Source organism: Triturus cristatus, chromosome 5_1, assembly GCF_964204655.1.
Source record: "Triturus cristatus chromosome 5_1, aTriCri1.1, whole genome shotgun sequence".
Lineage (NCBI taxonomy): Eukaryota > Metazoa > Chordata > Amphibia > Caudata > Salamandridae > Triturus > Triturus cristatus.
The window spans coordinates 45,387,659-45,402,641 of record NC_140587.1 but is presented as its reverse complement, the minus strand read 5'-3'; the positions used below and the strand labels follow the sequence as shown (position 1 = coordinate 45,402,641).

Genomic DNA, 14,983 nt, shown 5'->3' with positions numbered 1-14,983 from the left:
ACACAACGAGGTTGGCAGAAGGAGGGGCAGCTCCGGGGTGATTTCTAGCGCGTCGCAGCGCTGTCGGCTTCGCTCAGGTGATGAACAGTGTGTCACAGGTCCTTCCAGTGGTCTCCATGGCCAGGGGGGTCGCAGAGGCTCGGTGCTCGGAGCCTGGTTAGTCTCTTCCTTACTTTGCGAGCTACGGCTCGGGGGGCAGTTGCTTGCTGTGCTCGGGCCAGGTAGGCAGGCCTTTGCTGGGCTCACAGCAGCCCCGGTGGCAGAAGTCGCGGTGCTCAGACAGATGAGGGGCACACAGGTTCTCTGGGGTCAGCGTTGGCAGAATCACCTCCAGCCGCTTCTCTTCTTCCGGGGGAAAGGTAGCGCCCACTGTTCCTGGGGCGCAGTTCAGGGGGCAAGTTCACAAGCAAGCCCTTGGAGATTGTTTGATAAGCACAAGTTGATCAAAAGTCTTTCTCAGTCTTTTCTTCCTCTCCTTCCAGCAGCAAGGCACCCACCACAGGCCAGTCTCTCAGGCTTAGAGACAGTAGTCCTCCATACAGCTTTGCCAGGTCCTTCTCTTCAGGCAGAGTTTCTTCTTGGCGCAAACAGGAGCTGATTTCTTAGGAGCAGGGCTCCTTCTTTTATATCAAGTTTCTTTTGTTCTTTGTCGCCAGGGGGCCTGGGCCTGGCTCAGTCTGGTTTTGGAGCCCTTTGTTGTGGTGACTCTGCACTTTCCTTTCAGCAGCAGGGCAGAGACATCAGCCGCTCCACAGGGGGCGGAGCCGGCATTGTGGTGGCAGAGCACAGGTCTATTCAGAGTCAAGGGGTACTCCTCCCACCCATCCTGGTGTAATCTCTCTACCCACCACCTGGCAGCCAGCCTGTCTCCTGGAATTCCCCAGCTCCTTACTGTTACTAGGCAGAACACACACACACAGCAGATGCGGACTGAAATGGCCAGGTCAGTAAATACTAACTTTCTAAAAGTAGTATTTACAAACACAGGATATTAAAATAAACTTTACTAAAAGTAGTATTTTATTATTCTGAGTTCAGGCATACTAAACTTGACTTTCTACCATGCTCTCTGAGTCCGCTGGGATTATAGCGTGTAATAATTCCAGCAGCCCATTCTGGCCTATGGAGAGCAGGTAGCCTTCAATAGTGAAAAACAAAAATGGCTGTAATTCACTAATAGGACATGCCACACACATCAGGGCATGTCCTTCCTTATGCCTACAATGCACCCTGCCCTTGGGCCTACCAGAGGGGTGACTAATATGTAGTTAAGGGAAGATTTAGGGACTGGCAAGTAGGTGCACTTGCGCAGTCAGCATGACAGTACCCGACTGTACGCAGGTTCTGCAGAGGCAGACCTTAGACACATTTTACTAGGCCGCTTCTGTGGGTGGCACAACCAGTGCTGCAAGCCCACCAGCAGCATTTGTATTTACAAGCCCTGGCACTCCTGGTGCACTTTACTAGGGGCTGATAGTAAACCAAATAAGCCAAACATGGACACCAATCAATGTATACATTTTACTATAGGGAGAGCATATGCACCTTAGCACTGATCAGCAGTGGTAAGGTGCCCAGAGTCATAAAACAACCAATAACAGGTCAGAGAAAATACAAGAGGAAGGCAAAAAGTTTAGGGATGACCCTGCAAAAAGGGCCAAGTCCAACACACACCCCTTCCAGCCAAAACGCAGGGTAGACCAATCACCACCGTGATGGTCTTCCCTGCTTGGGGCGATAGAACAAGGACCTGGCCCGCAACAGCAGGGGCAGACTCCAGTTCTACGCCAATCTGAACCTATTGGACTCCCTCTGTCCATACTCTCAGGGCCCACCAAGCCAATCCATGGGGAACCCTTCTCCTCACCTGTGGACACCACCTGTGCAACACCTAACCTTAACTGTCCCACAGGTGTGTCCCAACAGACAGATAGCAAAATGCTACAGTGGCCACTGACGGTAGTCAGGGATGAGACCCAGGCCGTATGCCTCTCAGGGCTCTCAAACCTCTGTGGCGCCAGGGAGCGGGGGGCAGTAGCCCCAGGTGCTTGGCACCCTTTGTCCATTCTCCCCCTTGTCAGGTCAGGTATGACATCCTGGCACTGACCCACCAGCCCCAGGCCTGTACCCGGCGGCTGGACCAAAGACTGGGGTGGCCTCTCCCACACCCGGTCCTCCTCCTTGGGGCTCTGTACCCTCCCACCTGGAGTGGTACCCTCTTCCAGAATTGGCAGGGCATCTGGGGCAGGTGTCCTGCGCAATTCGCCCACTAGTTCAGAGGTTCTATCCTGCAACTGGGCGTCCAGGTCAGGGGGGACACCCTGAACCTGGCCCTCCAACCTAGGGTCTAAACCCTTCAGTTGAGCCGGGGTCAGAGGCGAGGACTCCCTCCCTCTGCACCCCCTTCCAGAGTACTGCCCACTCCCAACTGGCGTGGTACCCCTAGAAGCAACATGGGTCAGGACACTGATTACAGTGGTCCCACCCTCCAGGTCAGACAACACCTGAACCTGGCTTCCCAACCCTGGGACCAACCCATGCGGTTAAACGCTCGCCTGGCGCACCAGGACTTCCCGGGGAGCACGCATGCCCCCCCTGAGGGTGACACATAACTCATGTGTCGTGTGACAGTCTGTCTGGGGCTGATCTCCCGACCCCTGTCCATCTGACAGTGCCTGAAGATCCCCCAGGACAGAAGTGGTGTCACCATGGTCATTCACTGGTGACGCAGCCCTTCTGGCTGGCCCCTGACCCACTGGTTTTTCCACTGGGGACTCTTTCCCCCTCTCACCCCTCAATCTGGACCTCTGCACCCTCCCAACTGGAGCAGTACTGCCAGACACTAGAACTGAGGGAGGCCTGTTTACAGACACTCCCTGTTCACCAGACACTAGGGGATCCCGCACAACGGGCAGCCCCTCAGGACAGACTAGGCTCCCCACCTGGTGTTACCTTAAAGAACCATCCAAGCTCTGAGACTGAGGTCGGGCACTACCGGGACATAACCCCTTCTCACTCCTTCCCCTTAAAGACAGGACGTGAGGCCCTACACCCCTCTCACTACTACAGGACCTAGTTGGGCTACTCTGAGCCACTTCCACCCAACTGGGTTTGAAGATACCTGGACCACTCCTCTTGGGATCACTCCCCAATGCCTTTCCAGACCCTCTGGACTCCACCAAAAGGTCTGCCTCCAATGTGAGCTCCCTGCGGTCAGAGAACTCACTCTCCAACAGGTATTGGCATAGCTCTGGAAAACAGGGACTTACAATATGCTCTCCCACAATTGGATCACACAGCCTCCTAGCAGGGTTGACCAAACTTTCCTTCACCTCACCATCCAGTGCCTCGCACACGTACTCCACACCACTCTCCTGAGACTGGCAAGACAGTATCTGACTGTCTCTGTCACACAACCCACACTCTTCTGGGCGGTCTTCACACTCACATACCAGGACTTCAATTTTTGGGGAACCCCTCTCCCTGCACCTCTCATCTAGAGTCAGTAGAGTGTCCCTCCCGCCACTAGGACCATGAACCCCTGCGCCAGTTACCCTATTCCCTTCAGGGATACTGCGCACTACTGGAGCTACCTCATGCCCTTGAACCTCCTGGTGTATGTTAACCCCCTCCTTCAAGTCAGGCACCACATCTCTGGGTGTGCGTACTACTCTCTCAGCACTAGAAAATTCAATATTGCTGCCACCATCTGAGCTGGATTCCTCCTCCCACTCAGAAAAGCTCAACCTCTGAGCTACGCACCTTTCTTGCTGCTGGGCTGAGACACTCATGGCCTCCAGCGTCTCGAGCTCCATATCAAGTTTCTTCATTCTCAAGTCATGTTCCAATCTTCTTTCTTCAAGAGCAATCTTCTTGCTCTCTAGCTCCAATTGGGCATTTACTTCCAGCTCTGCCAACTGTATTTCATGATCCCTGGCGGCCTATCTGTCTGCCAGCTCCTCTGGCGACAGGCCTCTGCCAAAACTGCGAACGCTTTCCGCTGGTTTCAATGGTGTAACTTCCTTAGTTGCACCCCTTGATTCAATCCAGGCTTTCAGCGCCTTGTAGAGATCTGATTTGTTTTTGCATCCTGCATGTGGAACCTTGAGCTTCCTGCAGAAGTACTTAAGTTCAGTTCTCTTGTAGCTGTCCAGTTTTGACGCCTCCCATTCCATTCCTAGGATTTCAGAGGTTTCCGAGATTGATTTCTCAATGCTGTTTGGGCCAGGCATGACTCCAAACACAAGGGATCTTCTTTCTTGGCAAGCGAAATTAAAATTAAAAGTTCTGTGGCTCAAGCTACTGGACTGTCCTCACTGTGCAATGGCTAGTAATCACTGCGCAGACACCAAAAATGCAAATCCGTAAATCCTCACCGCTGCCACCAATGTTAGAATCCGGGGTCTCTGGTTGGCGCAGGTATGCACTTGCGACAAGCAGGGACCCTTTTCATCCAAGTCAGGGCGTAGGATTACCTCTTTAAAAATAACCCCTGCTCACCCTCTAGGTAACATGGCCCGAGCAGTCAGGCTAGATTCCAGAGGGCATTAGGTTAAGCGTTCAAGATGTCCCACACAATAATCACCACCCCACCACACAGAGACACAAGACTGTATTTATGCAAAAATAAAGTTCTTTATATCAAAGATTTATTCAAGCAGGCTGGTTAAAATACAGTTCTTCACTTAAATGAGGTTCCAGTTACTTTCAATGCTTTTAGGCAGGACACAGTTCTTAAGATGGCACTTTTCTACCTAAAATAGGCTTCTTTGGGGTGTTGTGCGCTTCGTAGCGCCTCCGGTACGCTTCGTACCGCTGTTTGGCCGCGTCGTGCCGTTCCTCACGCTTCTCGCGTGAGCACGCGTACGCTGGACGTGAGCCGTACAGACTGTACCCTCGTAGGTACGCGTCGTACACGCCCGGTACGCCTCTTGCTGAACCTCACGCTTCCCGCGTGAGCAACGGCCAATATATCCAATGGAGTACGGATCGTACCTTCACGGGTCGCCTCGCACAGCTGATACGAATGGTGCCAAAGCTCACGCTTCACGCGTGAACAGCGGAGCGAGACGACAGCGCCAGTACGGCCCGAACAAAGCAACGTACGGGTCATACCCAGGCGCGCGGCACACAGTACCTTCGTTCTTTGGGGAAAATGGTCGTAGCAGCCTCAGGGGTCCCCAGAGGAGTGTCCCACATCGCGTTGTCGTCCCTCGTAGTCAGTGGGCGGCGATGCTTCGTGGGGCGCTTCAGGACAGTCCCAGGCACACAACGAGGTTGGCAGAAGGAGGGGCAGCTCGTGGGTGATTTCTAGTGCGTCGCAGCGCTGTCGGCTTCGCTCAGGTGATGAACAGTGCTTCACAGGTCCTTACAGTGGTCTCCACGGCCAGGGGGGTCGCAGAGGCTCGGCGCTTGGAGCCTGGTTAGTCTCTTCCTTACTTTGCGAGCTACGGCTCGGGGGGCATTTGCTTGCTGTGCTCGGGCCAGGTAGGCAGGCCTTTGCTGTGCTCACAGCAGCCCCGGTGGCAGAAGTCGCGGTGCTCAGACAGATGAAGGGCACACAGGTTCTCTGGGGTCAGCGTTGGCAGAATCACCTCCAGCCGCTTCTCTTCTTCCGGGGGAAAGGTAGCGCCCACTGTTCCTGGGGCGCAGTTCAGGGGGCAAGTTCACAAGCAAGCCCTTGGAGATTGTTTGATAAGCACAAGTTGATCAAAAGTCTTTCTCAGTCTTTTCTTCCTCTCCTTCCAGCAGCAAGGCACCCACCACAGGCCAGTCTCTCAGGCTTAGAGACAGTACTCCTCCATACAGCTTTCTCCAGGTCCTTCTCTTCAGGCAGAGTTTCTTCTTGGCGCAAACAGGAGCTGATTTCTTAGGAGCAGGGCTCCTTCTTTTATAGCAAGTTTCTTTTGTTCTTTGTCGCCAGGGGGCCTGGGCCTGGCTCCGTCCGGTTTTGGAGCCCTTTGTTGTGGTGACTCTGCACTTTCCTTTCAGCAGCAGGGCAGAGACATCAGCCGCTCCACAGGGGGCGGAGCCGGCATTGTGGTGGCAGAGCACAGGTCTATTCAGAGTCAAGGGGTACTCCTCCCACCCATCCTGGTGTAATCTCTCTGCCCACCACCTGGCAGCCAGCCTGTCTCCTGGAATTCCCCAGCCCTGCTCCTTTACTGTTACTAGGCAGCACACACACACACCAGAGGCGGACTGAAATGGCCAGGTCAGTAAATACTAACTTTCTAAAAGTAGTATTTACAAACACAGGATATTAAAATAAACTTTACTAAAAGAAGTATTTTATTATTCTGAGTTCAGGCATACTAAACTTGACTTTCTACCATGCTCTCTGAGTCCGCTGGGATTATAGCGTGTAATAATTCCAGCAGCCCATTCTGGCCTATGGAGAGCAGGTAGCCTTCAATAGTGAAAAACGAAAATGGCTGTAATTCACTATTAGGACATGCCACACACATCAGGGCATGTCCTACCTTATGCCTACAATGCACCCTGCCCATGGGCCCACCAGAGGGGTGACTAATATGTAGTTAAGGGAAGGTTTAGGGACTGGCAAGTGGGTGCGCAGTCAGCATGACAGTACCCGACTGTACGCAGGTTCTGAAGTGGCAGACCTTAGACACATTTTACTAGGCCGCTTCTGTGGGTGGCACAACCAGTGCTGCAAGCCCACCAGCAGCATTTGTATTTACAAGCCCTGGCACTCCTGGTGCACTTTACTAGGGGCTGATAATAAACCAAATAAGCCAAACATGGACACCAATCAATGTATACATTTTACCATAGGAAGAGCATATGCACCTTAGCACTGATCAGCAGTGGTAAGGTGCCCAGAGTCATAAAACAGCCAACAACAGGTCAGAGAAAATACACGAGGAAGGCAAAAAGTTTAGGGATGACCCTGCAAAAAGGGCCAAGTCCAACACAACCCCCTTCCAGCCAAAACGCAGGGTAGACCAATCACCACCGTGATGGTCTTCCCTGCTTGGGGCGATAGAACAAGGACCTGGCCCGCAACTGCAGGGGCAGACTCCAGTTCTACGCCAATCTGAACCTATTGGACTCCCTCTGTCCATACTCTCAGGGCCCACCAAGCCAATCCATGGGGAACCCTTCTCCTCACCTGTGGACACCACCTGTGCAACACCTAACCTTAACTGTCCCACAGGTGTGTCCCAACAGACAGATAGCAAAATGCTACAGTGGCCACTGACGGTAGTCAGGGATGAGACCCAGGCCGTATGCCTCTCAGGGCTCTCAAACCTCTGTGGCGCCAGGGAGCGGGGGGCAGTAGCCCCAGGTGCTTGGCACCCTTTGTCCATTCTCCCCCTTGTCAGGTCAGGTATGACATCCTGGCACTGACCCACCAGCCCCAGGCCTGTACCCGGCGGCTGGACCAAAGACTGGGGTGGCCTCTCCCACACCCGGTCCTCCTCCTTGGGGCTCTGTACCCTCCCACCTGGAGTGGTACCCTCTTCCAGAATTGGCAGGGCACCTGGGGCAGGTGTCCTGCGCAATTCGCCCACCAGTTCAGAGGTTCTATCCTGCAACTGGGCGTCCAGGTCAGGGGGGACACCCTGAACCTGGCCCTCCAACCTAGGGTCTAAACCCTTCAGTTGAGCCGGGGTCAGAGGCGAGGACTCCCTCCCTCTGCACCCCCTTCCAGAGTACTGCCCACTCCCAACTGGCGTGGTACCCCTAGAAGCAACATGGGTCAGGACACTGATTACAGTGGTCCCACCCTCCAGGTCAGACAACACCTGAACCTGGCTTCCCAACCCTGGGACCAACCCATGCGGTTAAACGCTCGCCTGGCGCACCAGGACTTCCCGGGGAGCACGCATGCCCCCCCTGAGGGTGACACATAACTCATGTGTCGTGTGACAGTCTGTCTGGGGCTGATCTCCCGACCCCTGTCCATCTGACAGTGCCTGAAGATCCCCCAGGACAGAAGTGGTGTCACCATGGTCATTCACTGGTGACGCAGCCCTTCTGGCTGGCCCCTGACCCACTGGTTTTTCCACTGGGGACTCTTTCCCCCTCTCACCCCTCAATCTGGACCTCTGCACCCTCCCAACTGGAGCAGTACTGCCAGACACTAGAACTGAGGGAGGCCTGTTTACAGACACTCCCTGTTCACCAGACACTAGGGGATCCCGCACAACGGGCAGCCCCTCAGGACAGACTAGGCTCCCCACCTGGTGTTACCTTAAAGAACCATCCAAGCTCTGAGACTGAGGTCGGGCACTACCGGGACATAACCCCTTCTCACTCCTTCCCCTTAAAGACAGGACGTGAGGCCCTACACCCCTCTCACTATTACAGGACCTAGTTGGGCTACTCTGAGCCACTTCCACCACACTGGGTTTGAAGATACCTGGACCACTCCTCTTGGGATCACTCCCCAATGCCTTTCCAGACCCTCTGGACTCCACCAAAAGGTCTGCCTCCAATGTGAGCTCCCTGCGGTCAGAGAACTCACTCTCCAACAGGTGTTGGCATAGCTCTGGAAAACAGGGACTTACAATATGCTCTCCCACAATTGGATCACACAGCCTCCTAGCAGGGTTGACCAAACTTTCCTTCACCTCACCATCCAGTGCCTCGCACACGTACTCCACACCACTCTCCTGAGACTGGCAAGACAGTATCTGACTGTCTCTGTCACACAACCCACACTCTTCTGGGCGGTCTTCACAGTCACATATCAGGACTTCAATTTTGGGGGAACCCCTCTCCCTGCACCTCTCATCTAGAGTCAGTAGAGTGTCCCTCCCGCCACTAGGACCATGAACCCCTGCGCCAGCTACCCTATTCCCTTCAGGGATACTGCGCACTACTGGAGCTACCTCATGCCCTTGAACCTCCTGGTGTATGTTAACCCCCTCCTTCAAGTCAGGCGCCACATCTCTGGGTGTGCGTACTACTCTCTCAGCACTAGAAAATTCAATATTGCTGCCACCATCTGAGCTGGATTCCTCCTCCCACTCAGAAAAGCTCAACCTCTGAGCTACGCACCTTTCTTGCTGCTGGGCTGAAACACTCATGGCCTACAGCGTCTCGAGCTCCATATCAAGTTTCTTCATTCTCAAGTCATGTTCCAATCTTCTTTCTTCAAGAACCATCTTCTTGCTCTCTAGCTCCAATTGGGCATTTACTTCCAGCTCTGCCAACTGTATTTCATGATCCCTGGCGGCCTATCTGTCTGCCAGCTCCTCTGGCGACAGGCCTCTGCCAAAACTGCGAACGCTTTCCGCTGGTTTCAATGGTGTAACTTCCTTAGTTGCACCCCTTGATTCAATCCAGGCTTTCAGTGCCTTGTAGAGATCTGATTTGTTTTTGCATCCTGCATGTGGAACCTTGAGCTTCCTGCAGAAGTACTTAAGTTCAGTTCTCTTGTAGCTGTCCAGTTTTGACGCCTCCCATTCCATTCCTAGGATTTCAGAGGTTTCCGAGATTGATTTCTCAATGCTGTTTGGGCCAGGCATGACTCCAAACACAAGGGATCTTCTTTCTTGGCAAGCGAAATTAAAATTAAAAGTTCTGTGGCTCAAGCTACTGGACTGTCCTCACTGTGCAATGGCTAGTAATCACTGCGCAGACACCAAAAATGCAAATCCGTAAATCCTCACCGCTGCCACCAATGTTAGAATCCGGGGTCTCTGGTTGGCGCAGGTATGCACTTGCGACAAGCAGGGACCCTTTTCATCCAAGTCAGGGTGTAGGATTACCTCTTTAAAAATAACCCCTGCTCACCCTCTAGGTAACGTGGCCCGAGCAGTCAGGCTAGATTCCAGAGGGCATTAGGTTAAGAGTTCAAGATGTCCCACACAATAATCACCACCCCACCACACAGAGACACAAGACTGTATTTATGCAAAAATAAAGTTCTTTAAATCTAAGATTTCTTCAAGCAGGCTGGTTAAAATACAGTTCTTCACTTAAATGAGGTTCCAGTTACTTTCAATGCTTTTAGGCAGGACACAGTTCTTAAGATGGCACTTTTCTACCTAAAATAGGCTTCTTTGGGGTGTTGTGCGCTTCGTAGCGCCTCTGGTACGCTTCGTACCGCTGTTTGGCCGTGTCGTGCCGTTCCTCGCGCTTCTCGCGTGAGCACGCGTACGCTGGACGTGAGCCGTACGGACCGTACCCTCGTAGGTATGCATCGTACACGTCCGGTACGCCTCTTTCTGAGCGTGAGCATCGGCCTATACATCCAATGGAGTACGGATCGTACCTTCACGGGTCGCCTCGCACAGCTGATACGAATAGTGCCAAAGCTCACGCTTCACGCGTGAACAGCGGAGCGGGACGACAGCGCCAGTACGGCCTGAACAAAGCAACGTACGGGTCGTACCAAGGCGCGCGGCTCACAGTACCTTTGTTCTTTGGGGAAAATGGTCGTAGCAGCCTCAGGGGTCCCCAGAGGAGTGTCCCACATCGCGTTGTCATCCCTCGTAGTCAGCGGGCGGCGATGTTTCGTGGGGTGCTTCAGGACGGTCCCAGGCACACAACGAGGTTGGCAGAAGGAGGGGCAGCTCGGGGGTGATTTCTAGCGCGTCGCAGCACTGTCGGCTTCGCTCAGGTGATGAACAGTGCGTCACAGGTCCTTACAGTGGTCTCCACGGCCAGGGGGGTCGCAGAGGCTCGGCTGGTTAGTCTCTTCCTTACTTTGCGAGCTACGGCTCGGGGGGCAGTTGCTTGCTGTGCTCGGGCCAGGTAGGCAGGCCTTTGCTGTGCTCACAGCAGCCCCGGTGGCAGAAGTTGCGGTGCTCAGACAGATGAGGGGCACACAGGTTCTCTGGGGTCAGCATTGGCAGAATCACCTCCAGCAGCTTCTCTTCTTCCGGGGGAAAGGTAGCGCCCACTGTTCCTGGGGCGCAGTTCAGTGGGCAAGTTCACAAGCAAGCCCTTGGAGATTGTTTGATAAGCACAAGTTGATCAAAAGTCTTTCTCAGTCTTTTCTTCCTCTCCTTCCAGCAGGAAGGCACCCACCGCAGGCCAGTCTCTCAGGCTTAGAGACAGTACTCCTCCATACAGCTTTTCCAGGTCCTTCTCTTCAGGCAGAGTTTCTTCTTGGCGCAAACAGGATCTGATTTCTTAGGAGCAGGGCTCCTTCTTTTATAGCAAGTTTCTTTTGTTCTTTGTCGCCAGGGGGCCTGGGCCTGGCTCCGTCCGGTTTTGGAGCCCTTTGTTGTGGTGACTCTGCACTTTCCTTTCAGCAGCAGGGCAGAGACATCAGCCGCTCCACAGGGGGCGGAGCCGGCATTGTGGTGGCAGAGCACAGGTCTATTCAGAGTCAAGGGGTACTCCTCCCACCCATCCTGGTGTAATCTCTCTACCCACCACCTGGCAGCCAGCCTGTCTCCTGGAATTCCCCAGCTCCTTACTGTTACTAGGCAGAACACACACACAAACCAGAGGCAGACTGAAATGGCCAGGTCAGTAAATACTAACTTTCTAAAAATAGTATTTACAAACACAGGATATTAAAATAAACTTTACTAAAAGAAGTATTTTATTATTCTGAGTTTCTACCATGCTCTCTGAGTCCACTGGGATTATAGCGTGTAATAATTCCAGCAGCCCATTCTGGCCTATGGAGAGCAGGTAGCCTTCAATAGTGAAAAACGAAAATGGCTGTAATTCACTATTAGGACATGCCACATACATCAGGGCATGTCCTACCTTATGCCTACAATGCACCCTGCCCTTGGGCCTACCAGAGGGGTGACTAATATGTAGTTAAGTGAAGGTTTGGGGACTGGCAAGTAGGTGCACTTGCGCAATCAGCGCAACAGTACCAGACCACGCGCAGGTTCTGCAGTGGCAGACCCTAGACACATTTTACTAGGCCGCTTCTGTGGGTGGCACAACCAGTGCTGCAAGCCCACCAGCAGCATTTGTATTTACAAGCCCTGGCACTCCTGTGCACTTTACTAGGGGCTGATAGTAAACCAAATAAGCCAAACATGGACACCAATCAATGTATACATTTTACCATAGGGAGAGCATATGCACCTTAGCACTGATCAGCAGTGGTAAGGTGCCCAGAGTCATAAAACAGCCAACAACAGGTCAGAGAAAATACAGGAGGAAGGCAAAAAGTTTAGGGATGACCCTGCAAAAAGGGCCAAGTCCAACAAGTTCCCTGTAAAATGATTGTCTGGAATCCAGTGACTGTGTCAGACGATGTGATGGAGGCACACCTGACGTACCACTGTAGCGCCCGAGTTCACATATGGGTGGTAAATAAGATATTTATGATTTTCTATGATTATAGTTGACTTTCTTTTTACATTCATGAGTATCACGCTCTGTGAAGTCCTCAGGGTCTAAGGTCCTGTGGAGTCACTTCCTGTGTTGTCGGGGGTAGAAGGTTCAAAATATCGTTTTTTAGGTCGAGCCTGGGCAGCGCATGCGCTGCTGTGAGGCATGGGGTACTCGGGTATGGACTTAAAGCTCCCCACACTCTCCGCACTTCTTTTTTATTGGCTCCTGTTGCTATCGTTTGTAAATGGTTGTTTCTGATTCATTAATAGGCTTATTAGTCCCTCCTTAGTAACGCCTTGTCTGCATTTGTTACTTCCCATCAGGACTGGACCTTTTACCATGTCCTTACTGTTTAGCTTACATTAGCCCTTCTGAGAACTCTTTTCTCAGTTTATCCGAAGAGCACTGATAGGATGCCGGCTTTAGTAATGGCGGCCGCTTTTTAAATTTATTTGCAGCGCGCTATGCGCCCTTTCACTTTTACAATGGGGCCACACAATAAACACACCCTTTTAGATTAATAGCACGTGCGCACAGTCAACAATGGCTCCCCCCCCCCTCCCTCTCCCAGGGGGCGTGCTGTAGGTATCTGCGCGGCACCCGCTTTCACTGTAACACAGCGCCCAGTCAACAATGGCGTCCGCAGCTCCCTCCCGACACGCGGTAAACATTCACTTATCAGCGCAGCGCCCATTCGCTTTCTTTGACTTCTCGCCAACTTCCACAGCTTTTTAGTTGTACTCGGAGTTTCCTGTGTTGAAGGATCCAAGTTTTTCCCTTGAGTCAATTACCTGATTCACTCTACATTCGAATACTCTTTCGCAGTTCATGATCGTTTCTCAAGTACAAAATTAACAAGCCATGTCAATACAATAGGTTGCGCATTTACGCGAGTTGAAGCTATTGGCATTGTAAACATACATGCCAACATTGTAGGACAGGGACGTGGGAGATTAACAAGCATTGTCAATACAATAGGCTGCGCATTTACGCGAGTTTAAGCTATTGGCATTGTAAACATACATGCCAACATTGTAGGACAGGGACGTGGGAGATTTAAAGTAAAAAATCGGGAGAATGAAAATTCCCTAGTGACTTCTATTGTAGAAAATCCAATTTCAGGCGGAAGACAGCTGAAATAATGCCATTTTTGGCTTGAGAAATCGATAGTCTCCTTCCTGAATCGGGTCTATTGGCATGTATGATTGTAAATGACAATGCTATTAATTTATGTTTTAAAAACCAAAACATAAATAAAAGGCTTTGTCATTTACAATGCCAATAGCTAAAACTGACGTAAATGCGAGACCTATTGCATTGCAGATGCTTGTTTAAGAAAAGCATGACTCTTGGCTGCTCTTTCCTCTTAACTATCAGTGTTTCTGTGGTAGGTTTTTCTCATTATTCACAATACACGATGTCATGTTTGCTAGCCCTGTTGTTAGATCTCCCCCTCTAGTGACTGAGTTCCGTCAATGACGCCCTGATGGTCAGTCCATCCATACTCACTCGCCTCCGGCGCCTCCGTCTTCTCTGGCTCCTCGGGTTCTGTAAGGGGACAATGCAGGCCTCACATTAGCAGTTAGTAAAGGTGTGGTTCAACTCTCAGAGTAAGGAGATCGCATTGGTTGATGGAGTCTAGTGTCAGCAGCAGGGCCGTTTCTAGGTGTTTTGCCTCCCTAGGCAAGAATTGAAAAATGCCGCCCCCTCCATTTTACTACCATCACTCTCTCCCCCTGTCAATCAGGCTAGAAGAATTAATGCATTAGATATTCCCAAACTCATGTTTTTTGCCGCCCTCCCTCTTTTGCCGCCCTAGGCGGCCACGTAGTCTTGCCTAATGGTAGAAACGGCCCTGGTCAGCAGGAGCCCCGGGTCCAGGGACCCCATTCCACGGTACGTTGAGGACACTGGCCCTCCCGCACCCGGAGGGTACCTGCAGCATCCAAGAGTGAGCTCCTGGGGTCAGAGGTGCACCCGGGGGTCCCACCCGCTGACCGTGACTCCCACGGACACGCATCGAGCTGTGGTTTACCTTCAGAGGCGAACATTACATGACTATGAGTCTGGGGTCACGTGGGCCGTTGTAAGTGTGAGGCCCTTCAAAGTGACACCTCGTGCTCTACAGTAGACATATGCAGCTCCACACTAGACACCTCCAGCTCTACACTGGAGACCTCCAGCTACACACTAGACGCCTCATGCTCCACACAAGACACCTCCGACTCCTCACTAGACCTCTCCGGCTCCACACTAGACACCTCCGGCTCAAAACTAGACACCTCCGCCTCCAAACTTGACACCTCCGGCGCCACACTAGACGCCGCCAGCTCCACACTATATACCTCTGGCATGACACTAGACACCTCTGGCTCAAAACAAGACACCTCCCGCTCAAAACTAGACACCTCCCGCTCAAAACTAGACACCTCAGGCTCCACACTAGACACCTCAGGCTCCACACTAGACACCTCCGGTGCCACACTAGACACCTCCAGCGCCACACTAGACACCTCCGGCGCCACACTAGACACCTCCAGCGCCATACTAGATGCCTCCGGCTCCAAACTAGACACTTCCAGCACCATGCTAGACACCTTTGGCTCCAAACTAGACACCTCCTGCTCAAAACTAGACACATCCGGAGCCACGCTAGACGCCTTCGGCTTCACACTAGACACCTCTGGCGGGACACTAGATG

The 14,983-nt window shown here is 52.5% G+C and overlaps 1 protein-coding gene across 2 annotated transcripts in view; it reads right to left on the bottom strand.

Moving 5' to 3' along the window:
* Positions 1-14,983, bottom strand: part of LOC146830124 (uncharacterized) — a 163,799-nt gene that overhangs the window by 85,193 nt on the left and 63,623 nt on the right. For both annotated transcript variants that reach the window (XM_085604352.1, XM_085604354.1), the window contains exon 4: positions 13,792-13,830. In XM_085604352.1, the coding sequence (XP_085460478.1) occupies positions 13,792-13,830 (39 nt within the window). The remainder of the gene's footprint in view (positions 1-13,791; positions 13,831-14,983) is intronic.